At 35.4% G+C, this 19,442-nt stretch overlaps 1 protein-coding gene across 1 annotated transcript; it reads right to left on the reverse strand.

Moving 5' to 3' along the window:
- Positions 1-232: 232 nt before the first annotated feature.
- Positions 233-807, reverse strand: LOC107919544 (kiwellin-1). The gene is made up of 2 exons (XM_016848991.1): positions 470-807; positions 233-410 (listed from the first exon to the last, which is right to left on the reverse strand). The coding sequence occupies exons 1-2, from the start codon at positions 805-807 to the stop codon at positions 233-235; spliced, it is 516 nt and encodes a 171-aa protein (XP_016704480.1).
- Positions 808-19,442: the final 18,635 nt, after the last annotated feature.

Consider the following 19,442-nt stretch of genomic DNA (forward strand, 5'->3'; position numbering starts at 1 on the left):
AGAGAGGAATAGAATTGCTTAGGACCGAACACAAACTCCCATTCCTACAACATAATGCTCTTATCATTAGGTCAAGAAGTTGTTGGCATAAAACATAAGTTTATTGCTTTTACATTTTAGAGAACACACAGACATATTACTTTTATATTATTAGTAATTTTAACATTAACTCAAAGCATATAAGAAATCTTTGTTCAACTGCAAACAGATATTAAAAATGTGACTTAAGATGTCAATCAGTGTCCGACCAGTCAATATCCATTTCTCCCCAATCATCTTTAGGAACTCCAAGAGCTTTCCAAACTGCTTTCGAGGCATCAACAATGTTGTTAGGACAAGGAGGCTGGTAATCATACACTGAATCACATCCCATCGTAAAATCACATTCGTCCACAACTTTAGCCTTAACGCTTTTTCCATTGCCATGGATGTTGATATACTTCAAACACCTCTTTTGTGGTTAAATCACCCGGTTGAAAGTGCCACCACAGGGTCATCATCTGAGTGGTAATGGTTGTCACATTCCGACCGTCCACCACCATCCCCGCCAGGCTCAAAGCTGTTAATTGTCAACTTTGCTTTTGTATGGCTCGACACAGGCGGAGAACATTTATACGTTGTGTAAAACTTTCCTTCTATACAACAATCAGAGTCATTTTCTTGGTTGCATTTCCCCGGCGGAGGCTTTTTCCCTTTAAGCTTGCCACTGGGTTTGCACGTATCTGCTTCAACAACGAAACAATCCGTAATAATTAAAACAAAGCAAATGAAAAGAAAAACAGTGGAGAATCCCTTGATAAGATTCATATTGAATTTCTTTTGTTAACTCTTTGTTGATTGGTGCCAAAGAACATGAAGATGTGGGGGTTTATATAGAAATCAGCCCTCACAATTTTATAAAAAGTATCGCAAGAAGGTGAACAATGTGGCACAAAAGGTTAAAATTTGCCACATTTACGTGGCTGGAATCATAACAATGTTAAAACATCAATAAAACATCATTGGACGAAGCAATATATGTTGGGAAATAAAGCATGTAAGCTTCTAGTTAATGGTTGTAGAGCCGGAAGCATCTTACATCAAAATGTCAACCAGTTCTTATACTTGGATAAAGTTGGAGATTTATTAATCTTTTTAAAGTTAAATGTTACGCTATACATGAATTTTAATTTAATGTATAATTTGACACATAAATTTCGATTTGGTGCAATTATATATATGAAATTTTAATTGTTGTTCGAATGTATCCATAAAGTTTTGATTCTGATTCAACTATACACATTTAAATAGATAAATACATCTCTTTATATTCATATTAGATAAATATAATTATTTGTGTATACAATGTGTAAGCCTAATTGATTTTATACTGATAATTTTTTTAATAATTTGTGAAATTTGAATAAATCAAAATGTCATGCATAAAATCATAGTTCATGTATAACATTGCACATTTAACTAAAGTTCATCCATATTTTTTAGATTTATCCCTATTTTATTTTATTTTTTACTTAATATTGTAGTTTAGTCATTGATACCATTAGTGTTTTCGGACTAAATTTATTTACTAATTTAGTTTTTATGTCTGCTTGAATATATTGGTGGCAAATATATAAGGAAATATTTTTTTTATTACAAGTGATACTTAAATTATACTCAATTATTCAAAGTTATACTTAAACTATGCTATATATGGTTAGAAAAAATAATAAACACAGAGATATGAGGATTTGTTTCAAAATAGTATGATTTTCTGAAAATTACAAAATTTTATGATGTTTAAATAACTTTACATAAAACATTTTCTGTTATCTCACAAACTTTCCAAAACTCATTTTCCAAACATTATTTTAAATAAAATAATACGACATAAACATTTGCATAACTAAAAAAAAAATTCTTTTCATGGTTAATCTAAAATATTAAATTTGATTGTTAATTAAATAAATAAACATCATTTTGAATTTTTTTTAAGGATTTAGTTGAAATATATAAATATATATTATAATTTAATGGGTAAACTACACCACATGTCACTTAAGTATTGCTTTTTTTTTGTCACTCAACTATCAATTTTTTTTTTAATTTGGGCACCAAACTATTGCCTCTTTTTTTTTCCTTTTTTTTTCATTTCCATTAAGTGTTGTTAAATCTTTGGTGAAAGGGATAGGGATAAGCAAAATTCAGTTCGACTCAAAAAAATAAAAATATTTCGAATTTTGAATTAATCGAATAAAATTATTGGGTTTTCTCAAGTTAACTCGAATAAGTAATTCGAGTTTCAAGTTTGAGTCAAGTTAAATTTTATAATTCGAATAGCTCAAATAACTTGAATAACTCAAATAACAAATTTGTGTAAATACCATTTTAATCCCTATTAAATTTAAAAATCAACAAATTGGTCTCTCTCAACAAAAATTACAAATAAAATAAACAAAATTCAAAATATTTATAAAAATTCTAAATTTTATATTTTTTAAAATAAAAAATAAAATTCTAAAGAATATATGAAAAGGTGAAAAATTTTAAAATTTTCTAAAATAATAATTTTGGAACCTAAATAAGTAAATTAATAATTCAATTTTATCATATTAAAGTATTTTTTTCTTTTATTTTGCTCTGAAAGAGTTTTCAAATATATATGGTTTCAGATTAATGTGATGTAACATGTAATTATTTATACAGTAACAAGATTTTAATTTGACATGTTTAATTTTGCTTAATTTAACTCAAAAAAATTCACTAGATTTGAATCGACTCGAATTTTATTTCACTTAACTCAATTTGAAAAAAATTCAAATCGAGTTAGGATGATAAAATGAGACTCATCAACTCGATTTACTCGAAATTTTTTTACTTGATTCGATCGAATGCTCCCCTAGGGAAAGTAGAGTAACAGTTAAAAAAAGGATATAATAACAAATTTAACCATCAATTTTTACACATTATAAAGATTTGGGCATATTATATAGATTTGGACACCCCTAAAGAAGGCAAAAGAAACATACTACGACTGCTTTAGGATATCCTTGCTTGACTTAATATTTTCATCAATTATGATCTTGAAAATTGTTGCTAAAGATCCTTTAAAAGATGCATACAAAATAGTCCAAGAAATCACAACAAAATTAGTAAGTGGCATTCAGTCCAATTGCATAGTGAGCTGCAATTGGTAGCACCAACACACTTAAGACATAATTTTATTGCTTTTACATTTTAGAAAACACACCATGTATCACTTTTACATTATTAATTTTAACATTAACCCAAAGCATATAAGAAATCTTTTGTAGCACCCCAAACCCGGCCCAGACTTTATGGCCGGATCCGACATGCCACATCGAAGCGTTCAAAACATTTTATATTGTTGATCTAGAAAAACCTACTTAGTGTTTTAAAAGATAATTTCATTATAGGTTAAAGTGAATGGAAGCTGTGCACCAGGTAGGAAATCGGAAAAGAGGAGGTGAGTCTACCGGACTACTTAAGTACCAAGCTCCCTTCGGATCCAATCCTAGACATGCACACCGCCATTGCCACACCTTAATGTCATGTATATTTCTAGGAAACTGATTTGATTAAGTCATTTTTAGGAAAAGTGATTAATTTTGGAAAATACTTTCATTGCGGAAGCTTTGCTTGTTGTCGTGTTATTTTGAAATCAATTGTTGTTTTTTTTTTGAAAACGCGCCCTAAAGCTATCCAATTTCAACAGTTAAAATAAGTAATACATATCTTAGTAATACATATTAAAACCATCAAAAATAATTAAGCGGCCTTATTACATTTAAAAACCCAAACCTCAACATAAATAATAGGATGTCCAGTTCACCAGAAGAAAATCAAACTTTCAGAACGGGTGGCCACTCCGAATTCCCTCACAGCTCCAAGCCCACTATGGTTGGGGATTTCCTGTGTGGATGAAAATAAAAGGGGTGAGTTTGAGGAAACTCAGTGTGTAAGGAAAACCCATTCAAAGCCCAAGTCAGCTCAAGCCTATTGGGCCTAAGCCCATTCAGGTAACAGTGGTACTGGACCAGAGCCCTTTTCAGATTACAATAAACTGGGCCTTAGCCCCTTATTCAGATAACAGTATGGCTCATAGGCCCATTTCAAAATACATGCAACATCAATAACATATGCAAGCTCATTTGGGGAGACTACTCAACCCACCAACCACTACACTCCACCCGTATCAGCCCTACACTCCATGTGGGGAATAGCTCAACCCACCCAGCCCAACACTCCACAGTTGCAGCCTTGCTGCTCAGTTAACAGTAAATTGAGGCAAAGCCTCCAGTACGTGGACAAGCCACTTTTAGTACTTCCTCCATCAATATCCCAATCCCATGCATCAGATAATAACAACATGGCATGCAGTAAATAACAACAGTCAAACATGCATTTAGGTCAATTTAACCCTAGGGGTATTTCGGTAATTTACCTACTAGGGGTAAAACTGTAAATTTTCCACTTTTTAAAGGTATTTCAGTAATTTATCTATTTTAGGGTTTTTCATGCATATTCCTACTTTTCACGTACTAACAGAATCACGTACCGAGAGTTCTTACCGAATTGGGCCCGTTGGCCCATCATTCCAATTTTGGCCCATTAAGCCCAAAAATATCGAGGACACAGAAATCATGCACTTTGCAGTCCAAATTTTTCAGCTTACCAAAAATATTAATCGATTTACCTCACGAGCATTCGCACACTCGCAAATCTATAAAATACCGGTTTTCGACATTTCGGCTTTTCGTCTTTTGCTATCCAGACTAAGAAAGAGGGTGTTAGTTACACACCTGTTTGCGACGATATGCTGACGAGATCCACACACGAACCGCCTACAATTGGATTACTAACACGTTAATCTAACTATTCAAATACAAACTACGTATTAACCCCTTACAATATTCGGTCAACCACACCTACAGATCATAGTAAGCTTATAAGAAATCAATAAGCAACTCATTAACAAATTTTTGTCAATGTTTACCACATAATCATAATTTCACTGCAAGCTGTCTTCCTGAGCAACAGTCACTAAATCATTTATAACTGGAGCTACGAAACTCCAAATCAAGTGCCGTTAATTTTCCCTGAAAATAGACTCATATATATTCTAACCATAAAATTTTCAGAATTTTTGGTTTGGCCAATCAATACCATATTTTTCTTAAAGTTTCTCATGTTTCACTGTTTGACTAATCTGACCACTCTTCATTACGAATCAAATTTCTCATTGTACAGAATTAAAAATATGTTCTAGTTTATTTCATTTGAAACTAGACTCATTAAGCTTTAATTACATAATTTATTCACCTTCTAACTCATCTCTCACAATTTATGGTGATTTTCCAAAGTCACATTACTGCTGCTGTCCCAAGCAGATTTATTACCAAATCACTCTTTCACACATAACTTGCATGCATGTTATTTAAACATGTATATCACCAATCAATCATCACATATCTATGAGTTTACTTAAGTATAGTCTCCATTTCATCATTTTAAAGCACAACATGTTAGCCGATTTTTCCCCTTAGCATCTAAGGCACATGCATGCTCATTTGTTTGGCTCAACTTCACCTATCTTCCATTTTTCATCAAAAGAACATGGAACAACAACCATTTCCTTCATTTTAATTCATGACCAAATGCTCACAACACAACCAAAAACCAAAATATGCTTCAAGAGTTAAGGTAGAATCAAGAAGAACTCATGAACATCAAGATAGAAGCAAACTACCATGAACTTACCTTCAATTTTCTTCCCCAAGTGACCGAACATTCAAGAGCTTTCTCCTCTTCTTTCTCTTCTCTAACTTTCAACTATGATGAACAAAGATGGACAAAATTTTGTTCTTTTCACCCCTTTTTCTTTTAATAAAATTTCATATTTCATCCATTTAATTCTTTAATACAAAAGACATGAAATTCCCATCATGGAACATTTACCTAACCCATTATCATGGAACATTTACCTAACCCATTATCATGAAACATTTATCTAACCCATTATCATGGAACATTTACCTAACCCACTATCAATTTGTATCAATTTGTACCATAAATTATGGATATCAAGTGCACATTTTGTCTACAACAACATGATGGCTGGCCACTTCATGTAAAATGGGAGGTTTGTCATGCAAATCCTCCTATTTTGCACTCCTATTTATTTGGCCACTTCAATTTAGCCTATAGCATTTTCAAACATTTTCACATAGGTCCTATTTCATAATTTCACCCCCTTTTTCTTATGGAACAAAAATTAACTAAAATTGCCGGGTTCTATCTTAAGCTTGGGCCTTCTAGAGGCCCACTAACATAATTAAACATATGCCAACATTCACAAAATTCCCGAAAATTGAGGCGTTACATCTTTATTCAACTGCAGACATATATAAAAATGTGGGTGATGATTGGTGGAAAATATGGACATTACATATATAATAATCATAATTACATGTTATTATTTACTATCATGATAGATTAGCCCAAATTAAAAATAATTTAATTTAGTTAAAGTTTTATTGGGCTTTAATTATTAAATAAAGTATGGGACAAATATGTGTAGATATCTCATCATTAGGAAAGAGAGAGCAGATATGCTATGAATTTCTTGTGTGCTAATTTAGAAGATCAAATCCCCAAGATCCAGTAAAACTTCAAGGAATTCATGGATTCAGGTATGCTTCCGCATCTACTTTTGTTCTTAATTTATTCTTGATGATTTGACATAATAGATTCTGGTTTATTAAGTTTTATTTCAGATTTATTTTACAAATCTAATAAGTGGTATTAGAGCCTCATCATGTTGAATCATTGAGAATGAATTGATTTTCTATTATTTTGGATTGATTCGATATTCAAATTTTATAGATATGATATTTCAATTATATATAATGTTGAATCTTTGAAATTCTAGATAAATTTTTTTAGGTTCTGATTAATTATGATTCAATTTTTTAGGGTTATTTTTAATTTAATTTTCATTCAATGTTGAATTTTTGGATTAATATGAAATTATCATGGTTTTTCACTTTCGGTCAGAAAACCTAAACTATATAAGTGTTGGTTTTAAAGGAAAAATCTGTTAAAAAAAGTTTTGAATCTCGAAGAAATCAAAGTAAGTTTTAATGGAATTGAAGCCTGACAATTAAATTTAAAATATGAATATATTATTAAATTTTCAGCAGTATTACTTTAGTGTTTTTTTTAATGCGATATGCGTGTATATATATAAAGGCTTTGCTTGTGTTATATATTCTTTGTAATAAAACAAACGAGAATCATATTTGGTTTTGAAGTGCATTGAATGCAAGCTGTTTTTTTTTCAATTATTATATATTTTTAAAGAAATCGCAAACATGTATATTTTGAGTATTCATACAGCTTTAGTTATTATTTGTTGATTCTCTAGATTCAATTATGCTTCAATATTCTTTCATTGTTAATCGATAATGAGGAATTAAATGAACTTATTAGTCTAGAATTTCCAAAATTAAGAATCTGTGCATTCTTGATTTCATGAAAATTGGTTTGACTATTATTCCTCAATTGCAATAATATGTGTTCAACTATTAGAATCAATTTTTTAAATTTGATTATCTATGGTAATATCTTTGAAATCTATGTTTCGAGTATTAGGAATAATAGATTTGGGTTTTGTTATATTGTTATATGCTGGCTATGAATTTTCATAAGTAGTTACGCATATGAAGGGTTTTATACAATTTGAAATTCTTTGATGGTTATGGTTTTTTTTTAAGTATTTGTGCGTATAAAAAAAGTTTTATAATAATGTCTTTAGTCATTATTATAAATTTGAGTTTACATGAAATATGTAAGGTAAGCCAATATTATTTTTCTATTATTATAATTGTGTATATATATATTATATGCATATCAATGATTTTGATGTTTAATGTATGATTATAGTTGTGTGAATTTGTGTTTATAATCATTATTCAATAAGATATCTTTTATAGTTTAATTGGTGAAATTAAGTTTTGATGGATATCGTTGATTTTTTTCATTTTTTTCATTTTTTTTGCAATGGTTATATATTCAATTTTATGGGTGCTTTGATGGGAATTCATGTCAACGATATGCATGTTAGATAATTTGGTTTTAAGTTTGTTTCTATAATCTTAGGTTTTGGCATCTTATTGTTCCAAATAGTTAAATTATGATTATATGGTTTATTGTTTGAATTATGGAATATGCCAGCTATTATGATTTTGTTTTTGAGATTTATTGGCTTGAAAATATTTTTCAAGTATTTATGTGAATATCTGTTTAATCATAAATACAACTTTGGATTTACATGGTCAATTTAAGTTTTTCTATTTGACTATGGATTCATGTATATGCGTAAATTGCTTTAGTGTTTTTGTCCATGCCAAAATTATAAATACATGTTCTTTTTAATTATTTGACTTTGATCCATTATATTATTTATGTTTGGTTTTGATATATATGATTTTGGAACAAAAAAAAAGTCAAAGATTAAAGTTTTCGGTTTTTTATTGTATTATTAAGACAATCTTATTTTGGGTTATTTCGGAGTCTATAAAGCAATAAAAAAATAGTTTTTACATTTGACTATTGGGTAAATTTTAAATTTGAATATTGGTATATTTATATATTTTTTAAAATAACTTAATTGAAGCAATAAGTCATCAAAGTGATTTTTTTTGTATAATTTTTTTTTTGTTTTAAAATATAAAAGGTTGTGTGCATGTAACTTAAGTTATGTTAATATTGATCGGCCCAAATGAAGGTTAATAATATTACATGTGCAATTATGGTAATAAAAATATGACAATTATTCGGTTTTACATGTGAGCAATAAACTGGTCCAAATGAAGATTTATGGTTCAACATATTCTTATTGTCAATTTTTTATTATTACACCAATATATCACTTACAAGTTAATATTTTGTCCTAAGATAAAATATTAATGGAGTGTCCGATATCTTGAGATGATGTTTACCTTTATTCAAATTATTTTGTTTTAAATTTGAAGTCTTATGTGAGGTTGTTTATGATTTATGATTTATTCAACTATTATTATATTTGCTAACACCATTGTATGTTGTTTTGGGATATTGTTTTGGGATAAATATATATATATACTATTATCTTTTAATTTGATTGAAAGATGAAATTAAGAGAAATATTTTGAAACAAATAAATTCAAATTTTTGCTTTGGATTTTAATTAATTGAAACAAAATGCTGCCAAAGTGACCTATTTTGCGTAGATTAGTTTATTTAAATTATCAAGATGATTATATGTTTTTGTGATCCATGCGTTTATTAATTGACCCAAAAGTAAGTTAATATTTGGCAGAATTTCAACGACATCTATGGTGATAAATGTGTGACAATTATAAGGTACTTTATGTGAGCAATATGTTAGTCCAAAGATTAATTCATTGTTTGACATAATTTATTGTCAATGTTTGATTGCTACAACAAGAGTACCACTGACTGTTAATATTACTATCCAAAGACTTGATATTATTGTTGTGTTTTGTATCTTGAGATGGGATTAGTCATTATCCTAAATTTATTGTTTACTTATGAATATTGATGTGAGCTTATTTATATTTATTTTTTGTTCTATATTCAGTTAATTCATCTTCTACAGCCACAATATCTGCTAATAAATTCTATACCCATGCTTAATGGGACTAAATTCAATGAATGGAAAAGACAATTATAGTGTTTGGTTGTATGAACATAGACATTGCACTAAGGGAAGAACAACTTGCACCTCTCACTGCGGAAAACACCCCTTATGTTAAAAGGGATTTCGAGAGGTGGGATCTGTAACACCCCAAACCCGGCCTAAACGTTATGGACGAACCTGGCGATATCACATGGAATCGAAGTCGTAAATGAGTTTGTCGAGTTAAAATCGTTCCAGTTAATTAGCTTTATCTTAATTCAATTTAAAACTCATATTCTTCGTTATATCTGAAATCATATCTTTTTAGCGGAAGCTTTTGGAAATGTCTATTTTTGGGAAACTATTCATGTTGAAAGAAACCTTTGTTTTAGCGAAATCAAGTTTTTACTGTTTAGCCGTTCTAAAACTGTAAAGTAGTTAAGAATCCAAAGTAAAAATCCAGAATAGTCCAAAGTCCCAAAATTTACATCAAACCCCAAATAAGTAATAAAATTTGAAAATTTACGAGAATAGCCTAAAATTTACGTGTGGTCACCGTCAAGTCCTTCACTGCGCAGATCCGTCAAGTTTGGGGATTACCTATACAGATTAAACAGAAAAGGGTGAGTTTTTGCAAACTCAGTGTGTAATCCCCACAGAAAACATGCATACAAAACACATCAGATTACAGTAAAACATAAGCTGGGCCTGAGCCCATACAGATTCGGTTTGGGCCTTTGCCCAATAAAATACAGTTTCACAATTATATTAGGGCCTTGGCCCATATCAGATATAGAATACAATTACAGTAAATCAGAATCCTACCCACCAGCCTTTACACACCATCTCCGTCCAGCCCTACACACCATGTGGGGATTAAATCAACCCACCCATCCCTACACACCATGCTTTACCGAAATGCAGCACATAATCAGAAGTTTGCAGTTGAGCTGCTACACAACAGGCTTAAGAGCCTTTCAGATACTTCCTCCAAATCTCATCAACCCACCCCGATGCAATGCAACATACCATAAATGACACGCAAATATGCGAATAACAGAGCATACATTTAGTTTAATACAGATGACATGCTCAGCTAGATACCATACAATCAGATCACATAATTAGGAGTCTAAGTAAAGCTTACCGACCTTACAGTAGGTCCACAGTCGACTTGGGCGGCCTGTGCAACCTTACAGAATATTTTAGAAAAATGGGCTCACATGCCCATGTGGCTTGCCCGTGTGGGCCCACACACCCGTCTGGCTCACACGGCCCAAGTCAGTCTAGCTTGTGTATTGCACACGACCTATCTGGCCATCACACGGCCTTGTCATGTGCACACAGCCTGGCTCGTCGATCACACACCTATGATTCATCACACGGCCTGGTCGCCCGTGTGGTATTGACAGAATGCTTTTTTGGCTTTTCGTCGAATCTTATTTTCTGCATCTTGGGTACACACTTGGTTTCAATTAGCCTAAAATCAAGATACCCCACATCAATTTACGTATTTACAAGTGAATTCGACAACCAAGAACGAACAAAAACTCGTCTTACCACTTACGATACCCTCTGTTAAACGATGCTAAAACTCGAGATATGCGATTTACTGCCCACCGTCTCTTCCTACGCCATTAACAGAAGAAGAACCACATTACTAACAATTGTTATCAATCCACGATGGAAAAGACGAGGAAACTTACCATACTAGCGCGTTTAATTGATTTGAGCAATAAAGGTCCCGAAATAGAGAAGGAATGAAAGCACAATGTAACACCCCGAACCCGAGACCGACACCGGAGTCGAACACGAGGTGTTAACAGACTTTAAACCCCTTATAAAAAATATTTCCCAGACACTGCCAATCTATGTACTATTCGCTTTAAAAATCATATCTTGAGTTTCACAACTCGAAAATCAGTTTCGTGATTTTTCCCTGAAACTAGACTCATATGCCCATCTACATATTTTTTTCTAGAATTTTTGGTCGGGCCAATTAGTATAGTTTATTAGTCAAAGTCTCCCATGTTACAGGGATCGACTACCCTGACCTTTGCGCATTACGACTTGGATATCTTCTTGTACAGGGCTCCAATACTGATGCCGTTTGTTTCTATAGAAACTAGACTCAGAGACGAATCTATACATATATGGTATGACTCCTAATTATCTCTGGTTAATTTATAATGAATTTCCAAAGTCGGAACAGGGAATCCAGAAACCGTTCTGGCCCTGTCTCACGAGAACCTGAATATCTCTTAACATACTGTCCGTATGATTGTTTCGTTACTTTCCTATGAAAGTAGATTCATCAAGGTTTGTTACATAATTTATTCACTATTTAATTCCATTCCTACTATTTTTAGTGATTTTCCAAATCTACATCACTGCTGCTGTCAGCATCTGCCTTTAAGGTAGACTTTACCTATTTCATGGTTTCCATGATTCAACTAGCCCTTTTTGCATAAATAGCACAATTTATGAAAGTGATTAACCATCCCCGTGGCCAATCCTTGTCAAGCATATCCACACCAAATGATTATAACATTATACTCAAACACATATAAGCCATTTTCGCATGGCTATCCAAAATTTATACAAGTCCAAAGGGTCCACGACCCACAACAAACGGGTAGTCCTATACATGCCATTTCGAAGTTCAACCAAAATTGTACCAAAAGGGGGGGCTTTGATAGTGTGGGCGACTTTGACTTCAAGATCCCGAGTCCGATAGCTGGAGAACCAAATCTATAAAACAGAGGAGCAATGAAACGGAGTAAGCAATTTATGCTTAGTAAGTTTTGAGCAAGGAATTCCAGCACAACAAAAGTATAGCATTCATATAGCTAAACGGATAATTTCATATGCACAAATTTACGATATCGTACTTGCTTCACATTATCAACCCTTATGTACATACACAAAAGATCAACTCAGCCAAAGGCCGGTAGCTCGTTTATCAACTGAGCGAATACTTATTTGTAAGGGCTCAACTAAATTCAAGCACATACGAAACATACCTCAATGTTGGGATGTTTCGAGAGTATTAACTGGAATTTTACAGCAAGTTCATTCATTCCCAAATCACGTACCTTCGGAATTTAACCGGATATAGCTCCTCGTTCAAATGCCTTCGGGACATAGCCCGGTTATAGTAATTCGCACAAATGCCTTCGGGACTTAACCCGGATTTAGTAACTCGCACAAATGCCTTCGGGCTTAGCCCGGAATTAGTATCTCGTACAAATGCCTTCGGGCTTAGCCCGGAATTAGTATCTCGCACAAATGCCTTCGGGCTTAGCCCGGAATTAGTATCTCGCACAAATGCCTTCGGATCTTAGTCCGAATATTGTCACTTAGCACAAGCCTTCGGGACTTAGCCCGGACATCATTCAAATAACCATGCACATTTAACAATAAATCATGGCCCATTCGTATTTCATTTTCGTTAGCAAAACTCAAACACAAGACATTTATCATTCTTGCAAATTTGGCTCAATAGCCACACAAAGAGCATGATTTTAATTTGCTTAAAACATGATCTAATCACATCATAATTTAAGCTCTCTTACTCAAGAACTTACCTCGGGTGTTGTCGAACGATTCCGATAGCTATTCGACCACTTTTTCCTTCCCTTATCGGATTTAGTTCCCCTTTGCTCTTGAGCTTAATTAAACAAATAAATTGACTTAATCATTTGAGCATCGAAAAGAGGAACACAAGGCACTTAGCCCATATTTATACATTAGACATTAAAGTCACATATGTACGGAATCATGAATCAAACTCAACATTTTAGCTAATTTTTCCCCCTTGGCCGAATATGCATGTCTATTTTGGGGCCGATTTCAACACTTAATACATTCTACAAGTATGGTCACTTGTATTGACTAAACACCCTTTTGTTTCAAGTTCAAAACTTGGCTAATACACACATATACACACTAGTAAAGCATCCTCTCCCTTTCCATCAATTTAACACATGCATTGCTCATTAACATGCAAAAGTTATATTCGGCCTTAGCACACAACTTGCTAGCCGATTCTTCTCCATTTAGCAACCAATGCACATATGTGCTCACTCAAAAATGCTAAAAAGGAGGTTCAAGAATCATCAAGCCACCATCACATGCATCATTAACAAGCTTCATATTTAGCATGCAATGGCATTAACACAAACTCCACCTAGGCCGAATCTTAACTCATCCTCATGCCTCATCACCACAACATCAAACATCAACCAAGAATGATGCATCCATGGCCGAGTGTCATTTCCATCACATAGCAAGATTTAGACCATGGGCTAGGTAGAACTCAAGCTAACAACTAAAACATGCATGCATCTCATGGAACATCATCAAACATACCTTAGCCTAGCTACATGCATGGCCGAACCTCTTCAACCTTTCTTCTTCCTTCCTCCTTAAAATTTTTGGCCAAGGATGAACCAAAGGATGAGCATTTTTTTTCTTTGTTTTTTTCTTTCTAGTTTCGGCTAAATGAAGATGAGAAAGGATGAACAAAAATTTTCTCCTTTCTTTTCTTTAGCTCACGGCAATGGGGGGGGAAACAACTACACACATTTTTTTTTTGTATTCATCATACTCCTTTTCATTATTTTATGCCCATGCCCCTTATTTTATTTTTTTCCTACATACCTCACTAGGCCAACATGTTCCCAACATGTTTCCACCCATAGCATGGCCAACCACTAGCTCAAATTTTGGGTAATTTGACATGCAAACCCATCATTTTCACAACATCCATTAATAGACCATTTTAAATTAGCCTATCATATTTTCACCATGTCTCATATCAATCCCTATTTAATAATTTCTCATGCAATTGGCAAAATTGGAGAATGAAACTTCCACATACTCATGTACACACATAATAAGCATAGAATATGGAAATCAATTATTTTTATGACTCGGTTTTGTGGTCCCGAAACCACTTCCCGACTAGGGTCAATTTTAGGCTGTCACAACTCTCCCCCACTTAAGAAATTTTCGTCCCTGAAAATCTTACCGGTAAATAGGTTTGGGTATCGTTCTTTCATCGAGCTCTCGGTTTCCCAAGTAGCTTCCTCGATCCCGTGTTTGAGCCATAACACCTTCACTAACGGAACCCTTTTGTTTCGCAACTCCTTCACTTCACGAGCTAGGATATGCATCGGCTCTTCTTCATAACTCATATCGGCTTGAATTTCAACCTCTGATGGGCTAATTATGTGCGATGGATCAGATCGATAGCGTCGAAGCATCGAAACATGAAAGACGTCGTGAATCTTTTCAAGCTCAGGGGGCAAAATCAATCTATACACAACCGGACCAACTCGTTCGGAGATTTCGTACGGCCCAATGAATCTCGGGCTCAACTTGCCCTTACGGCCAAACCTGAGTACCTTTTTCCAAGGCGAAACTTTAAGGAACACTTTATCTCCCACCTGATATTCAATGTCCTTTCGTTTCAAATCCGCATACGATTTTTGACGATCTGTGGCTGCTTTCAGACTTTCACGGATTACCTTTACTTTCTGTTCAGCATCCTTAATCAAATCAACTCCGAAAATTTTACTTTCACCGAGCTCGGTCCAAAACAACGGTGTACGGCATTTACGACCGTACAAAGCCTCGTAAGGTGCCATCTTAATACTTGATTGAAAACTATTATTGTAAGCGAATTCAATCAAAGGTAAATACCGTTCCCATGAACCACTGAACTCGAGGATGCAACATCTCAACATATCCTCAAGTATCTGAATTATCCGCTCAGATTGACCATCGGTTTGGGGATGAAAAGCAGTGCTAAAATGCAGCTTGGTACCCAAAGCTTCTTGCAATTTCCTCCAAAATCGCGAGGTGAATCTCGGATCTCTATCCGACACGATAGAAATAGGTACCCTGTGTAATCTCACAATCTGAGAAACGTGCAATTCAACTAGTCTATCCAATGAAAAATCCATACACACGGGGATAAAGTGAGCCGACTTAGTCAGTCTATCAACAACAACCTAAATCGCATCCTTCTTACTTGTTGACAATGGCAGTCCGGACACAAAGTCCATTGTGACTCGATCCCATTTCCACTCGGGTATCATGATCGGCTGAAGTAATCCTGAAGGCACTTGATGTTCCGCTTTCACTTGTTGACATATTAAACATCTCGAAACAAAGTCGGAGATGTCTCGTTTCATACCATGCCACCAAAACCAACGTTTCAAATTGTTGTACATTTTCGTACTCCCCGGGTGACTTGACATTCGGCTACAATGGGCTTCGTTCAGAATCATCGAAATGAGTCCCGAACTCCTTGGAATACACAAACGACTTCTGAACCTCAAACAATCATCATCATCAATTTGAAACTCCGATTCCTTGTTCGGAGCACACTCAGCCCGTTTTGCAACCAATTCATCATCAACTTTCTGGGCTTCACGAATTTGATGAATCAATAATGGTTTGGCTTTTAATTCAGCTATTAACACATTGTCGGGTAGAACAGACAAGTGCACATTCATCGCTCGTAAAGCAAACAATGATTTCCGGCTTAAGGCGTCCGCAACCATATTAGCCTTTCCCGGGTGGTAATCAATGACAAGCTCGTAATCTTTCAACAACTCAAGCCAACGTCTTTGTCGCAGATTTAAGTCTCTTTGAGTCATCAAATTTTTGAGACTTTTGTGATCCGAAAATACATGGCACTTCTCACCAAATAAGTAATGTCGCCATATTTTTAAAGCAAATACGATGGCAGCTAGTTCAAGATCATGGGTCGGATAATTTTTCTCATGTGGCTTTAATTGTCTCGACGCATAGGCCACCACTCGAACTTCTTGCATCAATACGCAACCCAACCCAAGTAGGGATGCGTCACTATAAATGACAAACTCTTTGCCTGATTCGGGTTGCACTAAAATTGGAGCTTCAGTCAAATAAGTTTTTAGTTGATCAAAACTTTTCTGACATTTATCCGTCCATTCGAACTTAACATCCTTTTGAAGTAGCTTTGTCATTGGTGTGGCTATCATCGAGAAACCTTTGACAAATCGTCGGTAATAACCGGCGAGTCCCAGGAAGCTCCGAACTTCGGTAATATTTCTTGGAGGCTTCCAGTTAAGTATGGCTGAAATTTTGCTCGGGTCAGCTCGAATACCCGATGCGGATACCACATGACCCAAGAAGCTAACCTCTCTTAACCAGAACTCACACTTACTGAACTTAGCATATAACTACTTATCCCGCAAAATTTGCAACACTAGCCTCAGATGCTCAGCATGTTCGGTCTCATCTCTTGAATAGACCAAGATGTCATCAATGAACACAACTACGAACCGATCCAAATATGGTCTGAAGATCCGATTCATCAAATCCATAAATACCGCAGGGGCATTTGTGAGCCCAAACGGCATCACTAAGAACTCGTAGTGACCATATCCCGTTCTGAAAGCAGTTTTGGGTATGTCCGAATCTCGAATTCGCAACTGATAATAGCCCGATCTCAAATCTATTTTTGAGAACATTGAGGCTCCCTTCAGTTGGTCGAACAAATCATCGATACGCGGTAACGGATATTTGTTCTTTATCGTCACTTTATTCAGTTGACGATAGTCAATGCACAACCTCATGGTTCCGTCCTTCTTTTTCACGAACAATACTGGTGCACCCCAAGGTGAGAAACTTGGTCGAGCAAAACCTCTATCCGTCAATTCTTGCAACTGAGCTTTCAACTCTTTTAACTCGGTTGGTGCCATACGATACGGAGCTATCAAAATCGGCGTAGTCCCAGGTACAAGCTCAATACCAAACTCTACCTCCCGAACAGGTGGTAAACCCGGTAATCCTTCAGGAAAAACATCCGGGTATTCACAAACCACCGGCACAGATTCGGGTTTCTTGTCTAATTCTTTGTCATCCAGTACATACGCAAGGTATGCTTCGCACCCTTTTTTACATATTTCTGGGCCAACATTGCTGATATTACAGCTGGCATCCCCTCCAAGTCCGTAGACTCAACTCGGATTACTTCGTTATTTGCGCACCTCAAATCAATAGTCTTGCTTTTGCAATTCACAACCGCATCATGCGCGGTCAACCAATCCAAACCAAGAATAACATCAAATTCATCAAACGGCAAAAGCATCAAGTCCACCGGAAAACAGGAACCTCGAATTTCTAGGGGACATTTCTTACACACTTTGTCGACAAGCACGTAACGACCCAAGGGATTTGACACCCGAATTACGAACTCAGTAGACTCAATAGGTAAAGTCTTACTGGATGCTAAGGTTTCACATATGTAAGAATGAGTAGAACCGGGGTCAATCAAAGCAATTACATTAGTATCAAAGAGAGTAAAAGTACCGGTAATAACATCAGGCGAAGAAGCATCCTCGCGGGCACGTATAGCATAAGCTCTAGCAGGCGCACGAGCCTCGGATCTGGTCGTAGCATCTCTAGATCCTCTTGACCACCACTAGCATTGCCCGTATTTCCAGATGGTCTACCTCGAGCAGTGGTAGCACCCGGTTTCCCCTCTGATTTTCATTGTGTTCAAACAACCTCGGGCAATCTTTAATGAAGTGGTCAACTGATCCGCACTTGTAACAGGAGCGGTCAGGGAATCTACAACTCCCCGAATGCCATTTACCGCAATATCGACATTTCGTTCTATCTCGACGTTCATTCCCAACACTGGCGACCGAAGTGCCTCGTGTACCCACAGGGGGTCGATCACGATCTCGTCTAAAAAGGCCCGAAGTGCCTCTAAACTGGCCCGCATCATCTCGAAATTTCTTCGATGCCTGTTGAAAAGACTTTCCCGAAGATCTTTTACGAAACTCTCCAGTTCCCACATCAACTTTTTGTTTTTCTTTTCTAAGCTCTTCGGCTTTACAAGCTCGCTCGACCAGTACTACGAACTCTCGTATTTCAAGAACGCCAACGAACATTTTTATATCTTCATTCAGCCCATCCTCGAAGCGTTTACACATGATAGCCTCGGACGAAACACATTCCCGAGCATATCTACTAAGTCTAACAAATTTTCGCTCGTAATCAGTAACTGACATGGAACCTTGCTTAAGCTCAAGAAATTCCTTCCGTTTTTGATCAACAAATCTCTGACTGATATACTTTTTCCGAAACTCAGTTTGGAAAAACTCCCAAGTTACTTGCTCTCGGGGCACAACAGAAGTCAGAGTACTCCACCAATAATAGGCAGAATCACGTAGCAAGGAGATAGTACACTTTAGGCATTCATCGGGTGTACAAGATAGCTCATCGAGTACCCGGATAGTGTTGTCCAACCAAAATTCAGCTTGCTCGGCATCGTCGCTATCCGTAGCTTTAAATTCAGTAGCCCCATGTTTTCGGATTCTGTCAACTGGGAGCTTATTTGACCTTATTTGGTCAGTTACCGGAGGTATTGTAGGTGCGGGGGTGGTATTAGTTGGGAATGGAGGTTGTGGGACAGCCGTATTAGTTCGAATGTATTGGTTGAGCCAATCATTCATCACGCTATAGAAAGCTTGTCTAGCTTCATCATTCGGGTTACTAGCATTAGGTTGAGAGTCCGCCGGTGCTGTCCCTTGTGCGGGAGCAGGCGCTACACTCTCAAGATCATCAGCTACCTCTCGGTTGGGATCGGGATCCATTACTATAAATAAACACATTTACAATTGTCAGAAATCACCACACTATCAAGTAATCACATAAAATGGCATGTATAGCTAGACCCAACGCATTACGGTAGTCC

The sequence above is a fragment of the Gossypium hirsutum genome, chromosome A12 (genome assembly GCF_007990345.1).
Source record: "Gossypium hirsutum isolate 1008001.06 chromosome A12, Gossypium_hirsutum_v2.1, whole genome shotgun sequence".
Lineage (NCBI taxonomy): Eukaryota > Viridiplantae > Streptophyta > Magnoliopsida > Malvales > Malvaceae > Gossypium > Gossypium hirsutum.

Excerpts from the sequence above, each read along its gene's own strand:
- LOC107919544 (XM_016848991.1), bottom strand. The coding sequence starts at position 807 with ATGAATCTTATCAAGGGATTCTCCACTGTTTTTCTTTTCATTTGCTTT. Across the intron at positions 411-469 it reads GTGGTGGCACTTTCAACCGG|CGTTAAGGCTAAAGTTGTGG; the intron begins GTGATTTAACCA and ends CAATGGAAAAAG.